The sequence below is a fragment of the Perognathus longimembris genome, chromosome 13, assembly GCF_023159225.1.
Source record: "Perognathus longimembris pacificus isolate PPM17 chromosome 13, ASM2315922v1, whole genome shotgun sequence".
In the NCBI taxonomy this organism is placed as follows: domain Eukaryota; kingdom Metazoa; phylum Chordata; class Mammalia; order Rodentia; family Heteromyidae; genus Perognathus; species Perognathus longimembris.
This window is the reverse complement of record NC_063173.1, coordinates 21,397,096-21,424,612: the sequence shown is the minus strand read 5'-3', so window position 1 is coordinate 21,424,612 and position 27,517 is coordinate 21,397,096. Positions and strand designations below refer to the sequence as shown.

Genomic DNA, 27,517 nt, shown 5'->3' with positions numbered 1-27,517 from the left:
CGTATGAAACTAACCTCTCTGTACATCACTTTGACAATAAATAAGAAAGAAAGAAAAAGCCCACGTGGAAAAAAAGAAATATAATCAGAAACACTTCAATTAAATTTATTGATATTTTTACTAGAAAAGTATTGAGGCTTTCTCCCCTATGTAGTATTATCTGATAGACGAGCGCCTACAAGGTTTTTCTCCTAGGTCTCACTCAGTATTATAAATAATTATAATTTTAAACAGCTGACTTTTGTGTTTGTTGGTTTTAAGTTTTTGGTTTTAGATGAATATACTGAATTATGCAATGCATAGTATTTTTCTCTTGTGCTAAAAAATTCAGATACCAGGGCACAGTGTCTCATGCCTGTAATACTAGCTACTTTAGGAAACAGAGATTGGGAAGATTTCTTTTCAAAGCCAGACTAGGCAAAAAGTTAGCAAAATCTCGTCTTAACAAAAAGTTGAATGTGGTAGTATGTGCCTGTCAACCCTATATGAGAAGCTTAATAAGGAATGCCCAGGTTTAGGCTGGCCCAGGCAAAAATACGAGACTCTAAGCTTAAAAATAAAGCAAAAAGGGCTTTGGGTGTGGCTCAAGTAGTAGAGCTCCTGGCTGACAAGTACAATTCCTAAGTTCCAACACCAATCCCACCAGAAAGGAAAAAAACAGTTCATACTTCAGGCTGTTATATTAGTATAAATCTGAAATTGCTCAAAAGATAAAAAAATGGTTTTGTCCCATGTAATTGACTTTTTGTCTTACATTTTTCTGATAACTCTTTCTTCACTCTTTTTCTCCAATTAGTTTCTCCTTGCCCTGGTTTTCTTTATTTTTTACATGATTTTTAAGCTGCATTGTCATTGTATTGAATGAGGTGGAATGTGATAAATATATTCTTACTATTTTGAAGGATCGAGCTTTGGATTATCTAAGCACCTGTATTGATCAAGTGCAAACATTTGGAGACATTCTACAATTAGTTATTGTTGAACTGATTTATAAGGTAAGAATGGTAGTTTATGAAGGGTAAATAAAATGAACAGTTTTAAGAGAAGCCTTAATAGTGTTTTCTGTTGCGTCACTTGTTAGGATAATATGTTTTAATTATAGAAATGTTTTACAGTATGGCCTAGTGAAGCCCTTTTTTTTTTTTTTTTTACTTTTGGCTTTATACACACACATCTCCTTCCTTTCTTATATGTAAAGAATTCTGTAAACATTCACGGCAATGTAAGTACAGCTGAGAAGAAATCATTGTGGAGTGCCAAGTTCACTGACAGACTGGGAAGTAGACTTCAGGATAAAAGATTTTTCTTAACTGTACACCAGACTACAGTAAAAACAAGTACAAAAGTCATAAGTACTTTTTGTACAAGGCAAGTACTCTTGCCACTAGGCCATATTCCCAGCCCATAAGTACTTTTTGTACTCCTTGTTTTTAAAATTGAGAAACTTAATACAGTCATACATATTTCATTGTGCTTTACAGAAAATTGTGCTTTGAAGATTTGTGGCAACCTCTGTTGAGTAGTATTTTCCAACTGCATATCCCTAATTTTGTGTCTCTGTCACACTTTGTTAATCCAGTTAAACTTACTCAATATATCTATGATGAACCACACTCAAGACTGCAACTTAATTGTTCTGACTGTTCCACCAGTCTGCTGAGGCTCCATTTCTTTCCTCTTCTCAGGCCTCCTTATTCTCTGAGATATAACAATATTGAAAATAGACCAGATAACAACTCTGAAATGCCGAATAATTTTTCAAATGAAAGAAAAGAGACATCTGGACTGGGAATATGGCTTAGTGGTAGACTGCTTACCTAGCATGCATGAAGCCCTGGGTTCAATTCCTCAGTACCACATGCACAGAAAAAGCTAGAAGTGGCACTATAGATCAAGTGGTAGAGTGCTAGTAGCTTTGAACAAAAGAAGCTCAGGGACAGTGTCCAGGCCCTGAGTTCAAGCCTCAGGATTGGCAAAAAAAGAAAAGAGACATTCCTCATTCAAAAAGCTTGGCTGAACACTGGTGGCACATGCTTGTAATCTTAGCTACTCAGGAGGCCGAGATTTGATTTTCGCAATTCAGAGCTATCCTATTCAGGAAAGTCCATGAGACTTAACTTCCAATAAACTACTCAGAAAAAGCCAGAAGTGGTGCTGTGGCTCAAGTGATAGAGCTCTAACCTTAAGCAAAAGAATCTCAAAGATACCACCTAGGCCCTGAGTCCTAGGACCAACACACACACACACACACACCTTAGTGTTAAAATTTCAATGTAGGTTGAGCATAACCCCCCAAAATTTGTGTTAGCAGTATAGACCTCAGTGTAGGAATGTAGAAGTAATGAAACATTTTAAGAGTTGAAGCCTAGTAGGAGGTTATTGGAGACACTACCTTCAGAGAGATGAAGATAGTTCTCCTGGGACCCTGAATTCTTTTTTTTTTTTTTTTGGCCAGTCCTGGGGCTTGGACTCAGGGCCTGAGCACTGTCCCTGGCTTCTTCTTGCTCAAGGCTAGCACTCTGCCACTTGAGCCACAGCGCCACTTCTGGCCATTTTCTGTATATGTGGTGCTGGGGAATCGAACCCAGGGCCTCATGTATACGAGACAAGCACTCTGGCCACTAGGCCATATCCCCAGCCCTGGGACCCTGAATTCTTGTAAGCTCAGGAACTGTGTACACACATACACACACACACACACACACACACACACACAGCGCTCATTGGTAAAGTGTGTCTCTAGGAAATGGACAGGACTAGAACAAGTCATGTTGAGCAAGACAAGCCAAATGGTGCATGTTTTCCCTGATATGCAAAAAGAAATCTTTAAAAACCTAGAAATATTGGTTCTTAAGTTAAAAACTCTGCAGTCCCATAAGCTGACATCTGTAAAAATACTCCATTTGAAAAAATTATCAGAACATGGTTTGTGGCTCAGTGATAAAACATTTGTCTATCATACATGAGGCCCTAAATTCAATCCCTTTAAAAAAACAAAGGAGGCTGGGGGTATGGCCTAGTGGCAAGAGTGCTTACCTCATATACATGAAGCCCTGGGTTCAATTCCCCAGCACTACTTATACAGAAAACGGCCATAAGTGGCACTGTGGCTCAAGTAGCAGAGTGCTAGCCTTGAGCAAAAAGAAGCCAAGGGACAGTGCTCAGGCCCTGAGACCACGCCCCAGGACTGGCCAAAAAAAAAAAAATTTAAAAAGCAAAGGAAAGTGTCCCTGAAACCAGTTGAAGCCTAAGTGTTTTCTTTTCCAGGTCTGTCATGCTAATCCATCAGAGAGGGCTCGTTTTATTAGATGCATTTATAACCTGTTGCAGTCATCTAGCCCTGCTGTAAAGTACGAAGCTGCTGGGACATTAGTAACACTTTCAAGTGCACCAACTGCGATCAAGGTATTATGGGACATAACAGTTCACTAGAAGAAACTGCAGATTTTATGGAATTATTTGTCTCCTTATATATTTCAACCTTTCTTCTGTTTTACTTCCTGCTTTCATACATACAAGAACATAAAAAAGATAGGAAAACAAGACAATTTCTAGTTTCTGGAGAATTGTAGTAATATATTTTTATATATTTATAAAGACCTCTCTTCATGCTTAATCACAATAAAACTAGATCTGGAGGAAATGAATGTGGATCCTACATAATGACTCCTAAAAAGGGTCAAATGAAGATTTTTTATAATGAGATATGTCTTTCTCTTCTTTAATTTACTTCATCAATACTGTATCATCTTAATATATTCATGGAATAAAGAATTCTAGAATACCAGATTGTATAAGTGGGAGAATTTGTCTTGCTCCCTTAAGATTTTTTTTTTGGGGGGGGGGGGGCCAGTCCTGGGGCTTGGACTCAGGGCCTGAGCACTGTCCCTGGCGTCTTTTTTTCTCAAGGCTAGCACTCTGCCACTTGAGGCACAGCGCCACTTCTGGCCACTTTCTGTATATGTTGTGCTAGGGAATTGAACCCAGGGCCTCATGTATACGAGGCAAGCACTCTTGCCACTAGGCCATTTCCCCAGCCCCCCTTAAGATATTTTTAAGCCTTTAAAATAAATTTATGGAAGTTACAAAAGACAAAATCCCCATATTTTCATTATGTAGCTTCCCATAATATTTGTAGCGTGTGTAACTCATACAATGTTCAAAACTAAGAAGTTTAACATTGGAAAATATTGTTAAGTGAACAAAAGACTTCATTCAAAGTTTTTCTGTGAATGTCATTCTCATTTCAAGATCCAGTCCAGGATCCCTAATTGCTTTTAACTGTCTGTCTTAGTTCTCTAATCTGTAAAAGTTTCTGAGCTTTTCCTTCTTTTTCATGCTGTTACACATTTGAAGAATACTGGTCTGTTTTGTTTATAAAATATTTTTAGGGGCTGGGAATGTGGCTTGGTAGTAGAGTGTTTGCCTAGCATACATAAGCCCTGGGTTTGATTCCTCAGCACCACATAAACAGAAAAAGCCGGAAGTGGCACTGTGGCTCAAGTGGTAGAGTGTTAGCCCTAAGCAAAAATAAGCCAGGGGCAGTGCTCAGGCCCTGAGTCCAAGCCCCAGGACTGGCAAAGAAAAAAAAAATCTTTAGTGTGAGTTTGTTTTCTATTAGCCATTGAGGTTAGGCATTTTCCAATAACTCTTCTCCTTTTATTATATATCAGGGAGTACATAATATCTGTACATATATTACTACTACTGGTTATGTTAACCTTGATCAGTTTATTAACATAATGTCTGCCAGATTTCTCTGTTCTGATTTTTCCCTTTATAACCAATAAACACTACAAGGAGATTGAATCTGCTAATATACTGTTGTACCTCAAACTTAACCCAACTAATATGAGTACTTGTAAGTCAATTTTCTCAGTAACAATTATTGGCATGTTATTCTAATATTGATTTTCTATTTGATTCATTCTATATTCATTAATTGGAATTTTATGTAAGGAAGAGTTGTCCTGTTTCCTCCTTTCTTCTTTTCCTTCCCCTTTTTCTTTTCCCCCCTCTCTCTTTCTCTGTCCCTCCCTTTCTTTTTTCTTCCTTTCTAGCACTGTGAATACTTTATTCTATTCTGGCATTATCATTATTTTGTTGATTAGATTATTCCCACTTTGACTATTGAGAGCCTTTTCAGAGTTTTTTCCTTTATCTTTTGCTTTTAAATTTAGTCATTTTATAGCCAGGCACTGGCGGCTCATGCTTTGTAATCCTTACTATTCAGGAGATTGAGATCAGAGGACTGAGGTTTGAAGCTAGCCCTGGCTAAAATATCTGAGATACTCTTATCTAACTAATCAGCAAGATGATGGGCAGGAGGTGTGATTCAAGTGGTAGAGTGCCAGCTGTGAATAAAACAGCCAAGTGAAGGCAAGAGGGCCTGAGGTCAAGCCATGGCCAGTACTGGCAAAAAAAAAAACAAACCAAAAAACAAAGGTCATTCTAAAATATATTCTATATTTTTCTTATATAATTGTTCTAAACATCTACTAAAATATTTTAATAACTAAAGTTCATTTTACATTTTTTAATTTTTCTAGTGATACTTAGATATGAACTCAAAGCTTCACGCTTGCAAGTGTGCTCCTGCTCAACTCAGGGCTTTACATTTACTAGGTCAGGTGTTCTGCTGCTTGAAAAATGCCACCAGCCTGATATTTCTGATCAAGTGTGTTAAACTTTGACCTGCTGTTGAAATAAGTTTAATAGCTCTACTAATTGCCATTTTCTTTCTGTTCTTTTCTTTGTTTCTCAGTTTCAACCTTTAACTTTTGGCTTTAAGTAGCTATTTTGCCTGTATCAGCCTCTTCTTTTTAATTTATACTTCTTCTAATCATTTGTAATATTAAGAATTTTGGGCTGGGGATATAGCCTAGTGGCAAGAGTGCCTGCCTCGGTATACCCGAGGCCCTAGGTTCGATTCCCCAGCACCACATATACAGAAAACGGCCAGAAGCGGCGCTGTGGCTCAAGTGGCAGAGTGCTAGCCTTGAGCGGGAAGAAGCCAGGGACAGTGCTTAGGCCCTGAGTCCAAGGCCCAGGACTGGCCAAAAAAAAAAAAAAAAAAAAAAAAAAAAAAAAAAAAAGAATTTTGATTGGATCATATTTTCATTAAATAATACTAACGTTTATTAAATTTAAGAAGTAAAGATAAATGTTCTTCTGAACAAAATGCATAAACACAAATGTAATAATGCCAGTGAGTGTACTTTGGTTTCTTAGGGACATGTTTTTGCTTATCTTCAGATTCTGTGCTTATGATTTATTAAAATGTATTTCTTTTTTTATATATAGGCTGCTGCTCAGTGTTATATCGATTTAATTATTAAGGAGAGTGACAACAATGTAAAGCTCATAGTTCTAGACCGATTAGTAGAATTAAAAGAACATCCTGCTCATGAAAGAGTCCTTCAGGTAAGTGTTACCTGAAGCAGAAAGATCCAAAATGAAATACTTTTCAAATTTAGATCATTTCTAAGCCTTGCCATTTTAGTTAACTTAAAACTTTGAAGACTTAGCAGCAGTCATCTGCAGTACAATTCTAGTGCTGGGGAATATAGTTTAATGGTAGAACATTTGCTTAGCATATGTGAGTCCCTGGGTTTGAACCTCAAGCACAAAAAAAAAACCAAAAAACCCAAAGCCAGATGTCAGTGGCTTACATCTGTAATCTCAGCTGATATCTGATGTCTTTAGTTATTAGCCTGTTGATATCAGTTTGAAGCCAGCCCTGGCAGAAAGATTCCATCTCCAGTTAGCCAGCTGAAAGCCAGAAAGAGAGAGTGAGACAGACAGACTTAAATCACTACAGCTTTGTAAGTCTTATTTCATGACATTGATTCATTGAAAAGATCAGACTAATTGTCCTACAAAATGCTTCTTTTCCATGTGGCTTGTTCTGTTGCAGTATCATTAGTTTTTTCCTAGAAAATGTAAGTTGGGTCTAAAACTTGATAGAGTCATAATAGATATCATCAGTTTGAATATAGGCTGTGTGATATTAACACAATACAATACAATAGTATTACATCAGAAGACCCAAGCTATATAATTCTATCTCTAGGAATTTTGTTATTAATCAAAGGTTAAGGTTGTAATGGATATAACCCATCAATATGCAGTTAAGATTTTCTTATGATCCTAAGTTGTTAGCTACCATTTCCTGAATGTGAAGCAGGAAATGTTTCTCTTTTTTTCTCCATTTCTTCCTACATGAATCTTGTTGTACCAAAATAAATCTTTACTAAGACTTAAAAAAGGTTTTTTCTTCTTGTGATGAGAAATAATGTTGTTAATGCTCCTTTTTTTTTTTTGCTTTTTTTTTTTAGGATCTGGTAATGGACATCCTAAGAGTATTGACCACTCCAGACTTAGAAGTACGCAAGAAAACTCTTCAGTTAGCGCTAGATCTTGTGTCTTCTAGGAATGTTGAAGAGGTAAGTAAAACTCTGTTGACCCTTTGTATGTAGTCAGGCCAAATATGATATAATTTTCACTTACTTTTACTTCATCCTATAGCTGGTTATTGTCTTGAAGAAGGAAGTAATTAAAACAAATAATGTATCTGAGCATGAAGACACTGACAAATACAGACAACTCCTTGTACGAACATTGCATTCCTGTTCTGTCCGATTTCCAGATATGGCTGCAAATGTTATTCCTGTGGTATGTATTCCTGAATATCTTAATTTTTAAATTCTCTAGAAAATCAAAAAATTTTATTGCATTTATTAAATGTTAAACTAAAATCTCAACTATCTGAGTCGTTAAAACGCATAGTAAAAAGTGATTTTTATGTTCACCAGTAAGTTGGGTAAAAACTCTCTGACTTCTTTTTCTTACATTCTTATTAAAAAGGCAGACAAAACACAGTGACAAAAAAAGTAACTCTGTAATAGAGCACTTGCTTAGCATATGTGTAGTTCTGGGTTCAGTCTCCAGCATCACAACTTAAAATAAAAGAGCTTCACATACTGTCTGAAGTGATATTTGTGTTTATTACAGTTACCCAAAGTAAGATCATTCTATAAATGAGTGTGCATTCATATTTTTCTTATTTTAGTTGATTTTTATGTTGATTATAATTACTTAAAGTAAAATCATGCTATAAGTATGTGTGCATTTATATTTTTTCTCCCAGCTATTTCTTTCAAAAGTTAGCTAATAAAATTGAATTAGTTGTGAAAAAATTCATAGAATTTCTTTCTATCAAGTGTAGATATCCAGGTGCTGGTGGCTCATACCTACAATCTTATCTACTCTGGAGAGATCTGAGGATCACAGTTCGAAGCCAGTCTGGCAGGAAAGTCCATGAGATTCTTTTTTTTTTTTTTTGGCCAGTCCTGGGCCTTGGACTCAGGGCCTGAGCACTGTCCCTGGCTTCTTCCCGCTCAAGGCTAGCATTCTGCCACCTGAGCCACAGCGCCGCTTCTGGCCGTTTTCTGTATATGTGGTGCTGGGGAATCGAACCTAGGGCCTCGTGTATCTGAGGCAGGCACTCTTGCCACTAGGCTATATCCCCAGCCCCAGTCCATGAGATTCTTATGTCCAGTAAACTACTCAGACAAATGGGAAGTGATGCTGTGGCTCAAGTGGCAGAGTGTTATCCTTGAGCACAAAGAGGCTCAGGGATAGTGCTCAGGCCCTGAGTTCAAGTCCCAAGACTGGTTTTTAAAAAAGTAGATTATACTAATTTGAAGTTTGGCCTTTGAATTTTTTTTCTAAAATGACTAATTTTAGTTATAACTTAGGAGTATTGTATGTAAGTTGTAGATCTCTCTCATAATAAACTTTACTGCGCCTAGTAAAGCCATTTTTAACTTTTCTTTGTATAACACTGTCTTTCAATTTATATTTTGTTAAATATTTGTAAATTATGATATTGAAAATATTTTAAATTTGGTTTTTGTTTGTTTTTGATCCATCATGGGGCTTGCACTCAGGGATTAGGCACTATCCCTGAGCTCTTATTCTTAAGGCTAGTGCTCTACCACTTTGAGCCACAGCTCTACTGCGGTTTCCTGGGGGTTAATTAGAAATTAATCATGGGCTGCCTTTGAATCACAGTCTTCAGATTTTATCCTCCTGAGTAGCTAGGATTACAGGAGTGAGCCACTGGTACCAGGCTAACTTTAATTTATTTCTTGGTTTAGGTCATTTTCTTCCTGGATATTGTATAAACTATTAATCCTATTTCCTTTTGTTCTTTTAGTTAATGGAGTTTCTCAGTGACAATAATGAAGCAGCAGCTGCTGATGTCTTGGAGTTTGTTCGTGAGGCCATTCAGCGTTTTGATAACCTGAGAATGCTGATTGTAGAAAAGATGCTTGAAGTCTTTCATGCTATTAAATCTGTCAAGTAAGTTTAAAAGACATTTAAATGTATAGTCAAGTAAGAGTTTAATCCATTTTTATTTTCAAAAGTCATTTAATAGAAAATAGAATGAAGAGGAGATGATTCAAGACAAGTCAAATTAGGACAATGGAAGAATAATAGCAAACATCACTATATGTTCCATGCATAATCAGTAGATGAAAAAAAGTACAGTTAATTTAGCTAGGTTTTTCTATTCTGATTTCAAAACATTGTGAATCTTAAACTAATGTGCATATTTTCTAAGTGGCATCATTTTTGGATATCATTGTTATTTATGTCTTTTAGCATTTATTAAAGAAAAAGACAAAATGCAACCTAAATCAGATCTGCACTTCCCTTTAAATTAGCCTTTGCTAATGAAGGATTATAGAGTACAAATTTTGCTTTATATAAAACATCTAATAGATTCACTGTAAAGACTTGTAGTATACCTGCTTAGATAGGAAGACAGTACAAAATGTTTTAATGTGATAGTGTGATGATAAGTAGTTGAGCAAGATTTTTCATATGCTTTTGAAAGCATAATCTCTTGGAACTTCAGCTTCTATAATTGGATTTTTCTAATGAATTCAACTAAAATCTTTGGGAAAAGACTACCAGAGACTATTCAGCTTAACATTTTATTTTTTATTAGCATATGTTAGTTGTACAGAGAAGTTTGGGTTTTTTGTGTGGGTTTTTTTTTTAATTTTTTTTTTTTGTGCCAGTACAGGGGTTCAAACTAAGGGCCTGCATATAGTCCCTTAGCTTCTTTTTCTCTTTGCACAAGGCTAGCACCATATCACTTAGCCACAGCTCCATTTCTAGCTTTTTGGTGGTTAATTGGAGATGAGTTTCTCATAAATTTTCCTGCTCGGGCTGGCTTCATACTACAATCCTCAGATCTCAGCCACCTGAGAATCTAAGCTTGCAGATAAAAGCCACAAGTGCCTGACTGAGAACAATTACTTTAAAAAATAATTTTATCATTACGATTAATGTGTTACACAGAGAGGAGACCATTTCATAATTCAGGTAATGAGCATAATCTTTTTTTGAATGTCACCTTTTCCTTTACCCTAGGAGAACAATTATTTTTATTGTGATTTCTGCAGAGAAATGTAACTTATTGTTTGTATTCTTTCTGAAATGAACTCCATAGTCAGTTACCACCACAGAATCTTGTATTCTTCTTTTTAGGTAAATTCACACTTAAATTCTCTGCTTTAAGATTTGTATTCCACTTGCTGTGGCTCAAGTGGCAGAATGTTATCCTTGAGTAAAAAGAAGCCAGGTACAGTGCTCAGGCCCTGAGTCCAAGGCCCAGGACTGGCAAAAAAAAAACCAAAAAAACAAGATTTGTATTCCAGGTCTGTATTTCAGATTTTATACTTTTGCCTTAGGATTTATCGAGGAGCCTTATGGATCTTGGGAGAATATTGCAGTACCAAGGAAGACATTCAGAGTGTGATGACTGAAGTCCGCAGGTCCCTTGGGGAGGTATTTTTCAATTTAGTCCATTTTGCATGGTAGTTTGTGCTGATGATGGGTTGGAGATAGAGTGCTTATCTAGCATGCATGAAACCATGAGTTCAAAAGTTAGTACCATCTCTTCCCCCTTAAAAAAATCTGCCATTTATGTTCTGACATTTGTTTTTGTGGATATTATTATTGTTTTGTTTTGTGTGATGGTACTGGAGTTTGAACTCAGGGCCTATGTTTACTAGCAGTCATTCTACCACTTGAGTCACACTAGCTTAGCCCTTGCTTCTTCAGAACACTAAAGTAAATGCATTTTAATTTCCAAGTCAATTAAGTCTCATTGGCTAGGGAAATTAAGATATGCCTTACCCCCACAAAAACCATAATGCTTATCTAGATTACTTATTCACTGTTAGCTAAGATTTTGTTAGAACAAAATTGTTATGACTAGAAAAAAAGGAAAAGGTAAAATTCTGCTTTAGCCATATGTTCTGAAAGAATGCCTTAGAACAAGACTTTTAATATTTATGTACTAAAACTGGCAATATTTCCTTGTGTGAACAACCTTATAGTAGAACACAATGATCAGTGGGCTGCTTATCAAGAATTCTGGATTCTACTCCAGTCAGTCAATTTTTGTTTCTTAATTAACTGGACTTCAGATTTTTCACCAATAAATAAAATATTTTAAAAGGGTCAATTTAAAGACTTTTTAGACTATTAAATTGGGTAATAGACAATAGACTAGTATTAGAAATAAATATAAGCAAGGCACTGGTGGCTTATACATGTAATCTTACCTGCTCAGAAGGCTAGATACTGAAGATTGAAGTTCAGGGCCAGCTTGGGCAGAGAAGTCTCCATCTCTAAAATAATCAGCAAAAGAAGCAAAACTTGCCATTGCTCATTCCTAATCTTAGCTGCTCAGGAGATGGAGATCTGATGATCTCATTTGAAGATAGCATGGGTAAACAAATCCTCCTGACTCAATTAACCAGCAAAAAGTTGAAACTAACCCAAGCAAGCACCAGTGCCCCACACCTGTTATCCTAGCTACTCGGGAAGCTTTGATCTGATGATATTCCGGTTCAGAGCCAGCCCAGGCAAAATCAAATGGCTTTTATCTCCAATTGGCCAACAAAAAGCAAAAACTAGAGATGTTACTCAAGTGGTAGCCATCCTTGGGCAAAATAGGTAGGCAAGAGTACAAGGTCTTGAGCTCAAGCCCCAGTACAGGTGCACCCGTGTATACACACATGCACGCACACACACATACCACTGGAACTAGAAGAAAGGGTCAAGTGGTAGAGTGCCAGTTAAGAAGGCTAGCATGAGGCACTGAGCTCAAACCCTGGTACCAAGGGGACGGGGGTGAGAAACCATCCATCAATTAAAAGAGTTGTTAATAAGTCATTTGCTATACAGAAGGCATTCTCCCAATGGGAATTTTGGAATTTGGAACTCTGCTTTCAATTGTCTTTTCTTCAGGCTAGTGTAGTGGCAAGAACAGGAATTTGAAGTTGTATTTTTTTTATTTGAATCCTTACTGTACCATTTATTATGTTTCTGGTAAAGGTAATTAAACATCTTCAAGCCCCACTTTCTGAATCTGTTAAATAGAAATTTTAATTCTTTCAACACAAATTACTTCATGTTTAGGAAGTATTTGACACAAAGTAAATGCTTCTTAGGTTTTATTCCTCTTTATCTCTTCCCTTGAAATTTCAACCAAAACATTGTTCATCCTTCTGATTGTTTGAATGTAATTTTGCTTGCTTTTAAATCATTGTTTTCAATTGATTTTTAGATACCAATTGTAGAATCAGAAATAAAGAAAGAAGCTGGTGAATTAAAACCTGAAGAAGAAATAACTGTAGGGCCAGTTCAGAAATTGGTTACTGAAATGGGTACCTATGCAACTCAGAGTGCTCTCAGCAGTTCTAGACCCACCAAGAAAGAGGAAGACAGGTAATTTACAATACCTGGGCCCTATGAGCTAAACTATTTGCATTATTATTCTTGTGTAAAAAAAAATAGTCATGATTTATTAGTTTGCTTTTATGGTCAAAGTGAAAATGTTAGCCAGTTAAGATACTTGAAAGGAGGAACATGTTTAAATTTTCTCCCTAGTAATTATGTCCATTCACTTTCATCTGTTTTCACTGAAATAAGTGGGTTCTGTCTAATACAATTGTATTACTCACAGAAAAACTGCTCAGTGTAATCAGGCACCAATGGTTCATGTCTGTAATCCTAGCTACTCAGAAGGCTGAGATTTGGAGGCTCTTGGTTTCAAGGCCAAATAGGGCAAAAAAGTTCATTAGAGCACATCTCCAAAAGAACCAGCAAAAAGCCAGGCTAGAGCTATAGCAACGTAGTACAGCTTGAACCTAGTAAACCTGAGGCCTTAAATTCAAACACCAGTAGTCCCCCAAATAAAGCTGAAAACCTGCTAAGTTGGTTACTATGATGACATTCAAAAATTGTTTGCTGGGGGGCTGGGGATATAGCCTAGTGGCAAGAGTGCCTGCCTCGGATACACGAGGCCCTAGGTTCGATTCCCCAGCACCACATATACAGAAAACGGCCAGAAGCGTCGCTGTGGCTCAAGTGGCCAGAATGCGAGCCTTGAGCCGGAAGAAGCCAGGGACGGTGCTCGGGCCCTGAGTCCAAGGCCCAGGACTGGCCAAAAAAAAAAAAAAATTGTTTGCTGGGGCTGGGAATATGGCCTGGTAGCAAGAGTGCTTGCCTCCCATACATGAAGCCCTGGGTTCAATTACCAGTAGCACCACATATATACAAAATGGCCAGAAGTGGCGCTGTGGCTCAAGTGGCAGAGTGCTAGCCTTGAGCAAAAAGAAGCCAGGGACAGTGCTCAGGCCCTGAGTCCAAGGCCCAGGACTGGCAAAAAAAAAAAAAAAAAAAAAATTGTTTGCTTATTAAAGCATCTGGAAAGAATTTGAGATTTCTTTTTTTTTTTAATGGTATATGTTTCTGAGGACATCTCAGGAACCCAGGGCCTTGCACATTCTAAGCAGGTGCTCTTATCATTGAACAATATCCCCACCACAAGATTTAGCAATGTTTCTCTTTTTATTTAATTTTTTATTCTGATTATTTTTTTAATTTGGTTTCAAACTGTGATCTTCCAAATCTCAGCTGAAAGTAGTTAATGTTATAGCTATTAGCCACCCAGTGCCTGATTTGATTTAGCATTTCTAATCATCTGAAAAAAAATTTATGTTTTATTCTTTATTATGCTATCTTTCTATACTGGAAATGAAAATGATACTTAAAACACTATTGGAGACTCGTAAGAAGTCTGTCTCATAAGGTTTTTTAGAAAATTAGCACACATTGGTCGTATAAGGGGAGTTTCATTGCGACATTTCCTCACAATACAGTGTATCCCAATATAAGAAACTCACCCTGCTCTTATTTTTTCCCATCCCACTCCCCCTTAAAACAATTTCAACAAGTTTCACTGCTGCATTTTTTATACAAGCAAATGAACTACTTTGACTGTTCATCTTCATTCTCAAGCTGTCTCCCCCCGCATCAGATCTTGTCTGTCTTTAATTGTATCAAAGGATTTCTCTATAGTATTTCAAGTGTGCCTGTATTGTATTTTGCTCAGAATAATCCTTAATTGCTTTCACTTTTCCCACCCTGTCTCTTGTAGTCTTAAACTTGGAGATATATTATCTCTATTTAGTGGAAAGGAATTTGAGACCTAGTCTATAACCTACTTCGTAAACAGAGAATCTAGGATTTGAAAGTAGCTCCTTCAAATTTAAAAAAAAGAAAAGAAAAGAAAGTAGTTCCTTCAAAACACACACCCTAATTACTTTTCCTTTCCATTCATTTGGCTCTTCAGTCATTTGAAGACAAATGTTAAAAGGCATGTCTTCCTTTTTGTTTTCCTTTTGAGAACTTAGAAGTGAGGTAGCTGAGTTCCTTATCACAGAAGGATAGCTGTATGGTGGCTTACCTGTATCACCTATACAAAAGTTGCATGCTGTTTAAGAAGTTGGCAATTTTTGCTTTTCTTGATCACTTTGCAGACCTCCCCTGAGAGGATTCCTTCTGGATGGAGATTTCTTTGTTGCTGCCTCCCTTGCTACAACCCTGACCAAAATTGCATTGCGCTATGTAGCTTTGGTTCAAGAGAAGAAAAAGCAAAATGTAAGTTGTTATACTACATCCACACAATAATTGACTATTGAGCAACTTATATGTGTAACTGAATAATAAAGTTAAAAAGTTAATGCCGAAGTTTGTGTCAATTAAAAAAAGAGATTATGTTTAATAGGGAAAAAATAGAACAGTAGAGTAATATGACTGTTGACAGAGTAATACAATACTAATACCATGTGACTGGTCTGTTAAAGGAGATATAAGGGTTTATGAACTCATTAATATTTGCTAGTATTAGTCAAGAACCAGTAAAGTGACTGCCTGTATTTCTCCAGCATATTCATATAGTTATTCATTGTCTACTTTATCCGAAGTGGCTTTTAAATAATTCTCACCTATGGATTGTACCCTGTCACAGATTCTAAGCATTTGTTTATATTGTAAATAATAAATAACAGCACATTGTAAACATTAGCACATTAACTTTAGCATATTAACTGTTAATATTAGCATATCAACTATTAGCATATTAAATATTACAAATAGTACCTTATTTCCTTCCTACCAACCTCAACTCCCATCCTTTGTCCTACATGTCACACCCACAGATCTTTTTTGTTTGTTGTGGAGCTTGATCTTAGGGCCTGGGTGCTGTCCCTCATAGTTCCACTTACAGTTTTTTGGTAGTTAGAGATAAAAGTCTCATAAACTTTCCTGCCCAGGCTGACTTTGAAACTACTATTCTCAGATCTCAGCCTCCTGAGTAGCTAGGATTACAGGTGTGAGCTGCCAGTGCCCAGCCATGTATCATTTTTTTTAAGCCATATGATACGTTGTTGCTATTTTTCTTATAAATAGAAATATTTTCTTAAAAAGAAATCTGCTTTCTTCTTTCAGGTTTCTGCTCATAAGTGGGGAAGGGGCATTCTTATATATGTGAATATTACCTTTTCTTTATTTGTGTCATAGTTGATTTTTTTTTCAAATTTTTATTATCAAACTGATGTACAGAGAGGTTACAGTTTGATACTTTAGGCATTGGATACATTACAAGTAATGCACTTGTACTGTTTGTTACCTTGTCCCTCATACCCCCTTCCCTCCCCCCCTTTTCCCTTTCCCCCCATGAGGTGTTCAGTTCACTTAGACCAAACAGTTTTGCAAGTATTGCTTTTGTAGTTATTTGTCTTTTTTTTAACCCTGTGTCTCTCAATTTTGGTATTCCCTTTCAATTTCCTAGTTCTAATACCAGTATACATGGTTTCCAATATACTCAGATAAGATTACAGAGATAGTGTAGGTACAACCACAGGAAGGTGATACAAGAACATCATCAATAATAGAAGTTACAGATACACATGGGACATTGAAAGTAGTTACAACTGTGATATAACAATCGTTTCCATAACATGGAGTTCATTTCACTTAGCATCATCTTATGTGTTCATAAGGGTATAGCTGTTGGGCTCTTGTGATCCTCTGCTGTGACTTGCCTAAACCTGTACTAATTATTCTCAATAAGGGAGACCATAGAGTCCATGTTTCTTTGGGTCTGGCTCACTTCACTTAGTATAATTTTTTCCAAGTCCTTCCATTTCCTTACAATTGGGGCAATGTCATTCTTTCTGATAGAGGCATAAAATTCCATTGTGTATATGTACCACATTTTCCTGATCCTTTCGTCTACTGAGGGGCATCTGGGTTGGTTCCAGATTCTCACTATGACAAATTGCGCTGTGATGAACATTGTTGTGCTGGTGGCTTTACTGTGATTTTGTTTGTGTTCTTTTGGATAGATACCCAAAAGTGGGGTTGCTGGGTCATAGGGGAGTTCTATATTTAGCCTTCTGAGGAATCTCCATACTGCTTGCCAGAGTGGCTGAACCAGTTTACATTCCCACCAACAATGAAGTAGGGTTCCCTTTTGGCCACATCCCCTCCAACAATTGTTATTGTTAGTTTTCTTGATATATGACATTCTTACCGGGGTGAGATGGAATCTCAATGTTGTTTTGATTTGCATTTCTTTTATGGCCAGTGATGTAGAGCACTTTTTCATATGTCTCTTGGCCATTCTCATGTCCTCATCAGAGAAGACTCTTTGTAAGTCTTTAGCCCATTTGATGAGGGGGCTATTGGTTCTTTGTGGTTTTGTTTTGGAGGAATTTAATCTTTTTAGTTCTGCATATATTTTTGATATGAGGCCTTTGTCCGTTGAATGGCCGGTAAAGATCTTCTCCCAGTCTGTGGGCTTTCTGTTTATCTTGCGAGCTAGGTCCTTTGCCCAGCAGAAACTCTGCAGTTTGATGCAGTCCCATTTGTCCAACCTTTCTTTGTTTTTTTTCAAATTTTTATTATCAAACTGATGTACAGAGAGGTTACAGTTTCATACCTTAGGCATTGGATACATTTCTTGTACTGTTTGTTACCTTGTCCCTCACACCCCCCTCCCCCCCAACCTTTCTTTGATTTGTAGCCTTTCTGGGTCTTTGTTAAGGAAGTTCCATCCTGTGCCAAGGAGCCTAAGTGTTTCTCCTACTCCTTTCTTTAGTGTTTTCAGGGTGTCTGTTTTGATTTCGATGTCTTTAATCCATTTGGAGTTGATTTTGGTGCAGGGTGATATATAAGGATCTAGTTTTAGTTTGTTGCATGTGTTGAACCAGCTTTGCCAGCACCATTTGTTAAAGAGGCTTTCTTCCAAGCTATCGTTTTAGCTCCTTTATCAAAGATTAAGTAGGCATAGTTCTGTGGGTTCATTTCTGGGTCTTCAATTCTGTTCCATTGGTCTTCAGGTCTGTTCGGTGCCAATACCAAGCTGTTTTTATTACTATAGCTTTATAATACAGCTTGAAGTTGGGTATTGTAATTCCTCCAGCAATGTTCTTTCTGCTTAGGATTGTTTTTGCTATTCTAGGTCTTTTATTGTTCCATATGAATTTCTGGATTGCTTCCTCTATTTCATTAAAAAATGGTGTTGGGATATTAATGGGTATTGCATTGAATTTGTAGATAGCCTTGATAGCCTTTGGCAATATTGCCATTTTGATTATATTAATCCTCCCAATCCAGGAGCATGGGAGGTTTTTCCATTTCCTTAGTTCTGACTTAATTTCGTTTTTCAAGCTTTTAAAGTTCTCATCAAAGAGGTCTTTCACTTCTTTGGTTAAGGTTATTCCTAGGTATTTTATGTTTTGGGGGGCTATTGCAAAAGGAGTTGCTTTCCTGATTTCCGCCTCGGTCTTCGGGTCGTTAGCATAGAGAAAGGCTGTTGATTTTTGAGGGTTTATTTTATATCCTGCAACTTTGCCAAAGTTTTGAATCAGCTCTTGTAGCTTGGGATAGAGTCTATGGGATTCTTTAGGTATAGGATCATGACATCTGCGAAGAGAGAAAGTTTAACTTCATCTTTTCCTATTTGGATCCCCTTTATATTTTCTTCTTGCCTAATTGCTCTGGCTAGGAATTCTAGTATTATGTTGGAGAGCAGGGGCATAGTTGATTATTTTTTAAATACATTCTTTTAAATGAGAAGAAAGGCTTAGGTTTGGTCACATATTTAAAGTTTAAGGTAATCTTCATTTCTTTGTTTAAATTTATATTTACATCTGATTTTTTTCCTCCCAAGCAACTTAATTATTCTTTTTTTTTTTTTTTTTTTGGCCAGTCCTGGGCCTTGGACTCAGGGCCTGAGCACTGTCCCTGGCTTCTTCCCGCTCAAGGCTAGCACTCTGCCACTTGAGCCACAGTGCCGCTTCTGGCCGTTTTCTGTATATGTGGTGCTGGGGAATCGAACCTAGGGCCTCGTGTATATGAGGCAGGCACTCTTGCCACTAGGCTATATCCCCAGCCCTTAATTATTCTTAAAATACAAGTATATTGGTGAAAAATTCTCTAATAACCTGAGTCCTATACTCCCAGCACTCAAGAGGCTAAGGCAAAGGATCCCAAGATTGAGAACAGTCTGCTTTTTCTCAAAAGAATGGAAGAAGAATTTTGTCTGCTTTCATTCACCCAAAACTCTTACTTTGCTTTTATCTTTAAAAAAAGTCTCGTGCAACACTCTTACTTTGCTTTTATCTTAAAAAAAGTCTCGTGACCGCACCAGTGGCTCATGTCTGTAATCCTAGCTACTTAGAAGTGTGAGATCTAAGGATTTAAGTTCAAAGCCAGTCCAAGCAGGAAAGTCTGTAAGATTCTTATCTCTACCAAAGATTCTTATCTCCACCAAAGATTCTTTTTTTTTTTTTTTGGCTTTTTCTATTTTTTTTTTCAAATTTTTATTATCAAACTGATGTACAGAGAGGTTACAGTTTCATACGTTAGGCATTGGATACATTTCTTGTACTGTTTGTTACCTTGTCCCTCATGCCCCCCTCCCTCCCCCCTTTCCCTCCCCCCCCAGGTGTTCAGTTCACTTACACCAAACAGTTTTGCAAGTATTGCTTTTGTAGTTATTTCTCGTTTTTTACCCTGTGTCTCTCAAATTTGGTATTCCCTTTGAATTTCCTACTTCCAATACCAGTAAACACGGTTTCCAATATACTCAGATAAGATTACAGAGATAGTGTAGGTACAACCATAGGAAGGTGATACAAGAACATCATCAATAATAGAAACTACACATACACATAGGACATTGAAAGTAGTTACAACTGTGATATAACAATTGTTTCCATAACATGGAGTTCATTTCACTTAGCATCATCTTATGTGTTCATAAGGGTATAGCTATTGGGCCTTGTGATGCTCTGCTATGGCTTGCCTAAACCTGTACTAATTATTCCCAATAAGGGAGACCATAGAGTCCATGTTTCTTTGGGTCTGGCTCACTTCACTTAGTATAACTTTTTCCAAGTCCTTCCATTTCCTTACAAATGGAACAATGTCATTCTTTCTGATAGAGGCATAAAATTCCATTGTGTATATGTACCAAATTTTCCTGATCCATTCATCTATGGAGGGGCATCTGGGTTGGTTCCAGATTCTCGCTATGACAAATTGTGCTGCGATGAACATTGTTGTGCTGGTGGCATTACTGTGATTTTGTTTGTGGGCTTTTGGATAGATACCCAACAGTGGGGCTGCTGGGTCTTAGGGGAGTTCTATATTGAGCCTTCTGAGGAATCTCCATACTGCTTGCCAGAGTGGCTGAACCAGTTTACATTCCCACCAACAATGAAGTAGGGTTCCCTTTTCTACCAAAGATTCTTAATCACTACCAAAAGGCCATAAGTGGAGCTGTGGTTCAAGTGGTAGAGCTCAGACAATGCCCAGAACTGCCCCTCACCCCCTAATCTCTGCATGGTAGAATTATGCTTTTGTTATATTTTTGTTTATGTTTAAATTTATTCCTAACATAAACAGAACATGCACTGGTTTGGTCTCCAGTGCCACAGAGAGAGAGAAAAAGAGAGAGAGAGAGAGAAAAGAAAAAAGAAAAAAGTCACTTATAGCACTTAGGTACAAATGTCATTAATATTGTAATGGAGAGTTGTTGTTTTTAAAGATTATAAGAATAATAGATATCCTTCTTCCAAAAAGAGTTTAAAATTGCTTTTTATCTGTGCAGTACATTTTCCTCAGTAGGAAAAGTTGCATTTTATGTTTCAGTTTTACTTAACCTCCCAACATTATCCCTTTTTTTTAAGCTCTTCTTAATCATATTCATTGAACTCAGAATCTACCACTTGGTTTGTTTGCTCGATTGGCATTCTGCCACTTGAACCACACCTCCAGCCCTGCTTTTTGCTTTGTTTTTTGTGGATAAGAGTCCCATGGATTTTTCTGCTCAGGCTGGCCTTCACTTGAGATCTTCTAGATCTTAGCCTCCAGAGTAGTTAAGATTGCAGATATGAGCCACCAGCACCCAGCTTATATTTAGCATTTGTTATTTGTATTCTTGATGTTGGCTGTTCTTAAATGGCCAAGAGTGGTATCACTGGATCATAGGGTAGTTCTATGGTTAGTTTTTGTGAGATCTCAAATTGCCTTCCAGAGTGGTTGCATTAATTTACATTCCCACCAACAAGGTAATAAGATTCCTTTTCCTTGCTTCCCCACCGATATTTGTTGTTTGTATTCGAACTTAATTGGCATAGGCAAGATCTTCCTGAGTAGAATTCCATGGGCTGAGCAAATAGGACAGAGAATTGAAAAATCAGATTGCATTGAGGTAAAAAGTTTCTGTACAGTGAAGGACATAGTTACTAAGCTAAAAAGACAGCCTGCAGACTAAGAGGTAATCTTTGCTAGTTATATGTCTGACAGAAAAAGAGTAAAACAAACGAAATGCCCTCCAAAATCAATAACCCAATTAATAAATGGGCAAAGGAGCTAAAAAGAAAATTCTCAGTAAAAAGTGCCAGTAGACACAGGAAGAAATTTTCAACATGTCTGGCCATAAAGAAAATGCAAATCAAGACAACATTGAGATTCCATCTCACCCCAGTAAGAATAGCCATCCATCAGCAAGGATACAAACAATAAACACTGTTGGAGATGTGGGGAAAAAAACAACCCTATTGTGTAAGTCACAATACAGGACTTGCACACTATATTCATTGCTGGATTATCCACCATAGCCAAGTTATGGAATCAGCCCAGATGCTCTACAGTGGATGAGTGAATGAAGAAAATGTGATATACATACATACATAAACAAACATACAATGGAATTTAACTCATTCATCAAGAAGAATAATATGTCATTTACAAGGAAATGGATGGACCTGGAAAAAATACGTTAAGTGAACCAAGGAAGGCTCAGAGGACAAAAATTGCATGTTTTCTCACCTATGTGGATGTTAAATCTAAATTATAGTTATGTGAAAACATATATGGCCATATGGATATATACACAAATCAACAAGTTTGATATAAGCAGGGAAGGATTCCAATGATGTAACTCCTTTGAATATCTAACTTACAGTTTTAACAAAATAAATAACAGGAAGCTGAATCATGTTTTGTCAGAGTGGAGAACAAGGAAAGGGGGAGAGATGAATAGAGAGAGGAAGAGGGTACCCTAATATCCAGTGTTCATATGTGAAATGGAACTAGGTAACTGGAGAGGATGAATGGAATTGGGAGAGATGGAGGAGGAGGATGGAAGGATTGATCCTGATCAAGATGCATTGTACTCACAAACTGACATGTTGAGTTGGAACCTCTTTGAACAACCATCTGCTTTGCAAAGATTATTTTTTTAATTCTCTGGAGCAATAAAATGTGAGTGTGATTGAAAACAGGCAGGAAACTGGTCAAGATTAGAAAGAACTAGGCAAATCAAATTCATGAAGTTAGATTTAAAAATAAAATAAAAATATTTTGAGATAATTTAGTAAAAGTAGAAAGAATGGACACAATGATGTTACAGATATAGTCTAAAGGATTTAAAATCTTATCCAAATGAAATTAAAGGTTACCTGCATATCTTGAAATGAGTTCTAATAAAGTGATGTCATTGTAACTAGGGAATCATTAAATAACCAGTTTCTCTATTATTCTAGTCTTTTATTGCTGAGGCTATGCTGCTCATGGCAACTATCCTTCATTTGGGAAAATCCTCTCTTCCTAAGAAGCCAATTACTGATGATGATGTAGACCGAATATCCCTGTGCCTCAAGGTTTTGTCTGAATGCTCACCTTTAATGAATGACATTTTCAATAAGGAATGCAGGCAGTCCCTCTCTCATATGTTATCTGCCAAACTTGAAGAAGAGAAGCTATCTCAAAAGGTAAGGTGTACATGAGAAGGTCATAATGTGCTTTGTGGGTTATCAGTTTGGGGCTTTTAAAATTTTTGTTTATTTCTCCATCCCCATTTGTGAAGCTGTTCTTAATAAAGGCCTGCAAAAGTTCATTCTTTACATATAAAGAAACATGTGTTGTTTTTTCAACACAGAAAGAATCTGAAAAGAGGAATGTGACAGTTCAGCCTGATGACCCTATTTCCTTCATGCAACTAACTGCTAAGAATGAAATGAACTGCAAAGAAGATCAGTTTCAGCTGAGTTTGTTGGCAGCAATGGGTAACACACAGAGGAAAGAGGCAGCAGATCCCCTAGCATCTAAACTTAACAAGGTAACAAAATATCAGATATACTACAAATTGTTAAATTTTCTAAGAAAGCAATGAGGAAGTTGCTGATCCTAGCACTTTTTAAAAAGAAAAGTAGTTATGGGCTGGGAATGTGGTTTAGCAGTAGAGTGCTTACTGAGCATGCATGAAGCCCTGGGTTTGATGAGCAAAAAGAAGCCAGTGACAATGCTCGGACCCTGAGTCCAAGCCCCAGGACTGGCAAAAACAAAAAGAAAAGTAGTTATATAGAATCAGATCTTTTGTTTTTGGTTTTTTTAATAGTACTAAGGATTGAACCCAAGACCCTCCATAGCTATAACCTCAGCTCTAGCATCTGTTTTTAAGTCACTGTGATTGCTAATCCTTTAAAATGAGCTGGTGTAATGGCACATGCTTGTAATCCCAGTACTCGGGGGACTGAGTAAGGAGAATTACGACTATGAAGCCAGCCTGGGCTATGGTAGTGAGTTCCAGGCCAGCCTGGGATATGTAATGAGACTTTGTCTCAAGCAAACAAAACTTGAATTGAAATTCGAAAAACTGACAAAATACTTTACTTATATATGATATTACTATAAATCTACTAGAGGGCTGGGAATATGGCCTAGTGATTAGCGTGCTTGCCTCGTATACATGAAGCCCTAGGTTTGATTCCTCAGCACCACATATATAGAAAAAGCCAGAAGTGGCACTATGGCTCAAGTGGTAGAGTGCTAGACTTGAGCAAAAAGAAGCCAGGGACAGTGCTCAGGCCCTGAGTTCAAGCCCCGGGACTAGCCAAAAAAAGAAAAAGAATAAATCTACTAGCTAATTTTATTATATGAACTAGTTGTGTATGTGTCATAGACTTAATAATTCATATTAGGGGAATCTTCAGAAGTTAGGTTTTTAAAGGGAAGCTGAATATTCAGGATTCTGACCTCTTCCCTACACCTAGAGTAACTCCGCTTTTTTTCTTTTGGTACAGGTATTGGGGCTTGAACTCCGGGCCTCAGCACGGTCCCTTAGCTTTTTTTGCTCAAGGCTATTGCTCTACCACTTGAGCCACAGCTTCACTTCTGGCTTTTTTGGTGGTGGTGGTAGTGGTGGTAGTGATTAATTGGAGATAAGAGCCTCATGGTCTTCCCTGCTCTGACTGGCCTTGATCTTCTGATCACCATGATCTTCTGATCTCAGTCTCCTTAGTAACTAGTATTACTGGTGTGAAGCATTGATACCTGGCCATGTTTATATCTTATATTTTTAAAAATATAATTGTATTATTATTGAGGTATTATACAGAGAGGTTACCATTTCACAATCACGTTTATATTTTTAATATATTAAAAATCCTTACAGGATTTTATTAAGAACTGAAGTCAACTATTCTAAATATATATCAGTTTAAGGATCAGAGCCAAGTACAGTGGTTCACACTTGTAATCCCAGCACTTAGCAGGCTATTAGGAAGATCCCGTTTAAAGCCAGCCTGAAATTAAACTAGTGAGAAAAAACAAATCAGTGAGTTATGTTAGTCCTTCATTTGTTAAGTGAGTAAACAATCTCAAATTGATTTTTATGTTCAAGATAAAGTCAGTAGCAGAACTGAAACATATGAAACATTTTCTATTAAAATTGGAAATTAATAGCAATAGTTTTTTGAATTGTAACAATTATAGAACATAAAGTTTAACATTTTCACCATTGTAAGTGTATAATTTCATGACATATTAACTTTACGTAGAGCTGTCCCTAGAACTTTTTTCATCTTGTGAAACTGAAACTACACTACACCCATTAAACACATGCTCATTTGCACTTCCTTCCTGCCTCTAGCAGGGATTTTCTATGATTGTGACTATTTTAAGTACCTCATATAAGTGGAGCCACTTACCATTCATCCTTTTTGACTGACTTATTTTATTTAGCATAATGTCTTAAAGGTTCACTCACGTTATAGCATGTTTCAAAATTTTCTTATTTTTAAATACATAGTTCATATTGTGTACATTTTATTTATGATTTGATGAACACTTGGATTTCTTCCACTTTGGGTTCTTGTGAATATGCTATGCATTTGGATGCATGAATATCTGTTTTAAGTTCTTGCTTTCAGTGAATTTAAGTAAATACCCAGAAGTAAAATTGCTGGTTATGGGGCTGGGAATATGGCCTAGTGGTAAAGTACTTGCCTCATATACATGAAGCCCTGGGTTGATTCCTCAGCACCATATATATAGAAAAAGCAGGAAGTGGCTCAAGTGAGTTCTAGCCTTGAGCAAAAAGAAGCCAGGGACAGTGCTCAGGCCCTGAGGACTGGCAGAAACAAAACAAAACAAAACAAAAAATTGCTGGTTATAAGGCAGTTCTTTTTTGCCTTGTTGGGATTTTGTTAGGTAGGTGCTCTATCACTTGAGCCATGCTCTCAGCCCTCATATAACAATAAATTTTATTGAAGAATGACCACACCATTTCCCTCTCTCTCACCCTTTCTCCCTCCCTTCCTCCCTTTCTTCCTTTTTCTCCCTTGCTATTTTTGTTTATATGACAAGGTCTAATACAAGATAACAGAATATTACCCAAACTGACTTGTAACTCAAGATCTCCCTGCTTCAGCTTCCTAAGTGCTCAGATTATAGGCATGCCATACTGCACATGGCTTCATACTATTTGGGGTTTGTTTCATTTTTTTTAAGCATACATTAGCTGCACAGGGAATTCCCACAAGGTACTTTTATCAGACTCACCTGCTCTATCATTCTCCCTCATCCCTCTTAAAGTTATTTCAACAGGTTTCATTGTTGTATTTTCATACATGTATATAAAGTACTTGACCATACTTATCTCCTTTTACCCTCTCCATTTAACCCCTCCTCCCCACTCCCACTACTAAATGGGACCTTATTTTATCTTTTTATCACTTAGGGCTCCATATTATTTTTGAAAGCAGCCGTTATTTTAATTTCCACCAGCAGTGACAATAATCCCAATTTTTTTAACACTTGTTATTTTCTGTTTCTTTGTTTTGTTTATTCTAAAACTATACTCATGGTGTTTGTGGTAGTATCTTATTGTGGCTTTAATTTGCAGTTCCCTAATAATTAGTGATCATTTTATAAGATAAGCCATCAGTCTACGGAGAAATGTCTGGTCAAACCCTTTGTACATTGTTTGTGTGTGTCCATCCATGTGTGTCCGTGTGTGTGTCTGTCCATCCATCCCCTGGAGCTTGAACTCAGTCTTGGTGCTGTCCCGAGCTCTTTTACTCAAAGCTAACACTCTACCATTTTGAGCCACAGAACCATCCTGATTTTCTAGTGGTTAATTGTAGGTAAGAGTCTCAACAACAACCAAAAAAAAGTCACAGACTTTCCTGCACAGGCTGGCTTTTGTTGGGATCCTTAGACTTGATGGAGGGGCTTGACGCCCCTCCCCCAAGCCCTGGGGGAATGCGGAAGCCGGCTACCCTCTCTGGGTCCGCCCTTGCACCTAGTCCCCAACTCTCCAGCCAGCCCAGGCCAGCCCTGCGCCTACCAGCCCCGTCCTGGCTCAGTGCTCTCAAGTGACCTTAGCTCAGGGAGATCATGTGACAGCTTTCAGCCTATCGGCATCCTGGCCAATCCCCTTCTCTAGGAATCATCCCCCGGTAACTTTGTCTTAATAAAGCAGTTGGTTCTTGAAGCTGACCCCGAGATTTGCGTAAGCCTGACTTTGCCTATTGGTAAGGGGGTGGGCACGCTTTCTCGGATTGGCCGTGCGCGGCAGGACGGTGCTGGAGAAGAGTAGCTGAGCCTTGTTCCCTACACCGGGAGAGGCTACCGAGCCCAACAGGCTTTGAACCACAATCCTCAGATTTCAGCCTCCTGAGTAGCTAGGATTACAGTCATGAGTCACTGGCGCCTGGCTCTTGGTACATTTTTTAATTGTGTTATATTCTGGATGTTGACAAATTAGACTTAAAAATACTTTCTGAGACTCTGGTTTACATTTTTATTCTGCTGTTAATTTCCTTTAATGCACAACTTTTCTATTTGTTGTTGTTGCCTATTTGGTAACAGTACTACTTTCTTTTGGTCAGGCATAGGCTTGAACTCAGGGCCTAGGCTCTGTTCCTGAGCTTTATTGCTCAAGTTTACTGCTCTACCACTATGAGCTACAGTTCCACTTCACGTTTTCTGGTGGTTAACTGGAGATAAGAGTCTCATAGACTTTCCTGCCCAAGCTGGCCTCAAACTGTGATTCTTAGATCTCAGCTTCCTGAGTAGCTAGGATTATAAGTGTGAGCCACCAACACCTGGCCAGTGGTATACCTTAAATAGCACTTTAAAATGAACATTTAAATTTGGAAACTTTAAATCTGGGGCAAGCCATTTATATTTTTATCTTTATTGCATTACAAGCTATTTATTTCTTGCCATATGATCTGTGAATCCTGAGGCTGAATAGCAAAGATTACCACTTATCTGAATTTTATTT

The 27,517-nt window shown here is 37.4% G+C and overlaps 1 protein-coding gene across 1 annotated transcript in view; it reads left to right on the top strand.

Moving 5' to 3' along the window:
- Window positions 1-27,517, top strand: part of Copb1 (COPI coat complex subunit beta 1) — a 48,358-nt gene that overhangs the window by 10,794 nt on the left and 10,047 nt on the right. The window contains exons 6-16 of the mRNA XM_048359405.1: window positions 903-995; window positions 3,268-3,405; window positions 6,304-6,423; window positions 7,338-7,445; window positions 7,528-7,674; window positions 9,221-9,366; window positions 10,767-10,863; window positions 12,653-12,813; window positions 14,910-15,030; window positions 22,491-22,718; window positions 22,886-23,065. Coding sequence (XP_048215362.1) covers window positions 903-995; window positions 3,268-3,405; window positions 6,304-6,423; window positions 7,338-7,445; window positions 7,528-7,674; window positions 9,221-9,366; window positions 10,767-10,863; window positions 12,653-12,813; window positions 14,910-15,030; window positions 22,491-22,718; window positions 22,886-23,065 — 1,539 coding nt within the window. The remainder of the gene's footprint in view (window positions 1-902; window positions 996-3,267; window positions 3,406-6,303; window positions 6,424-7,337; window positions 7,446-7,527; window positions 7,675-9,220; window positions 9,367-10,766; window positions 10,864-12,652; window positions 12,814-14,909; window positions 15,031-22,490; window positions 22,719-22,885; window positions 23,066-27,517) is intronic.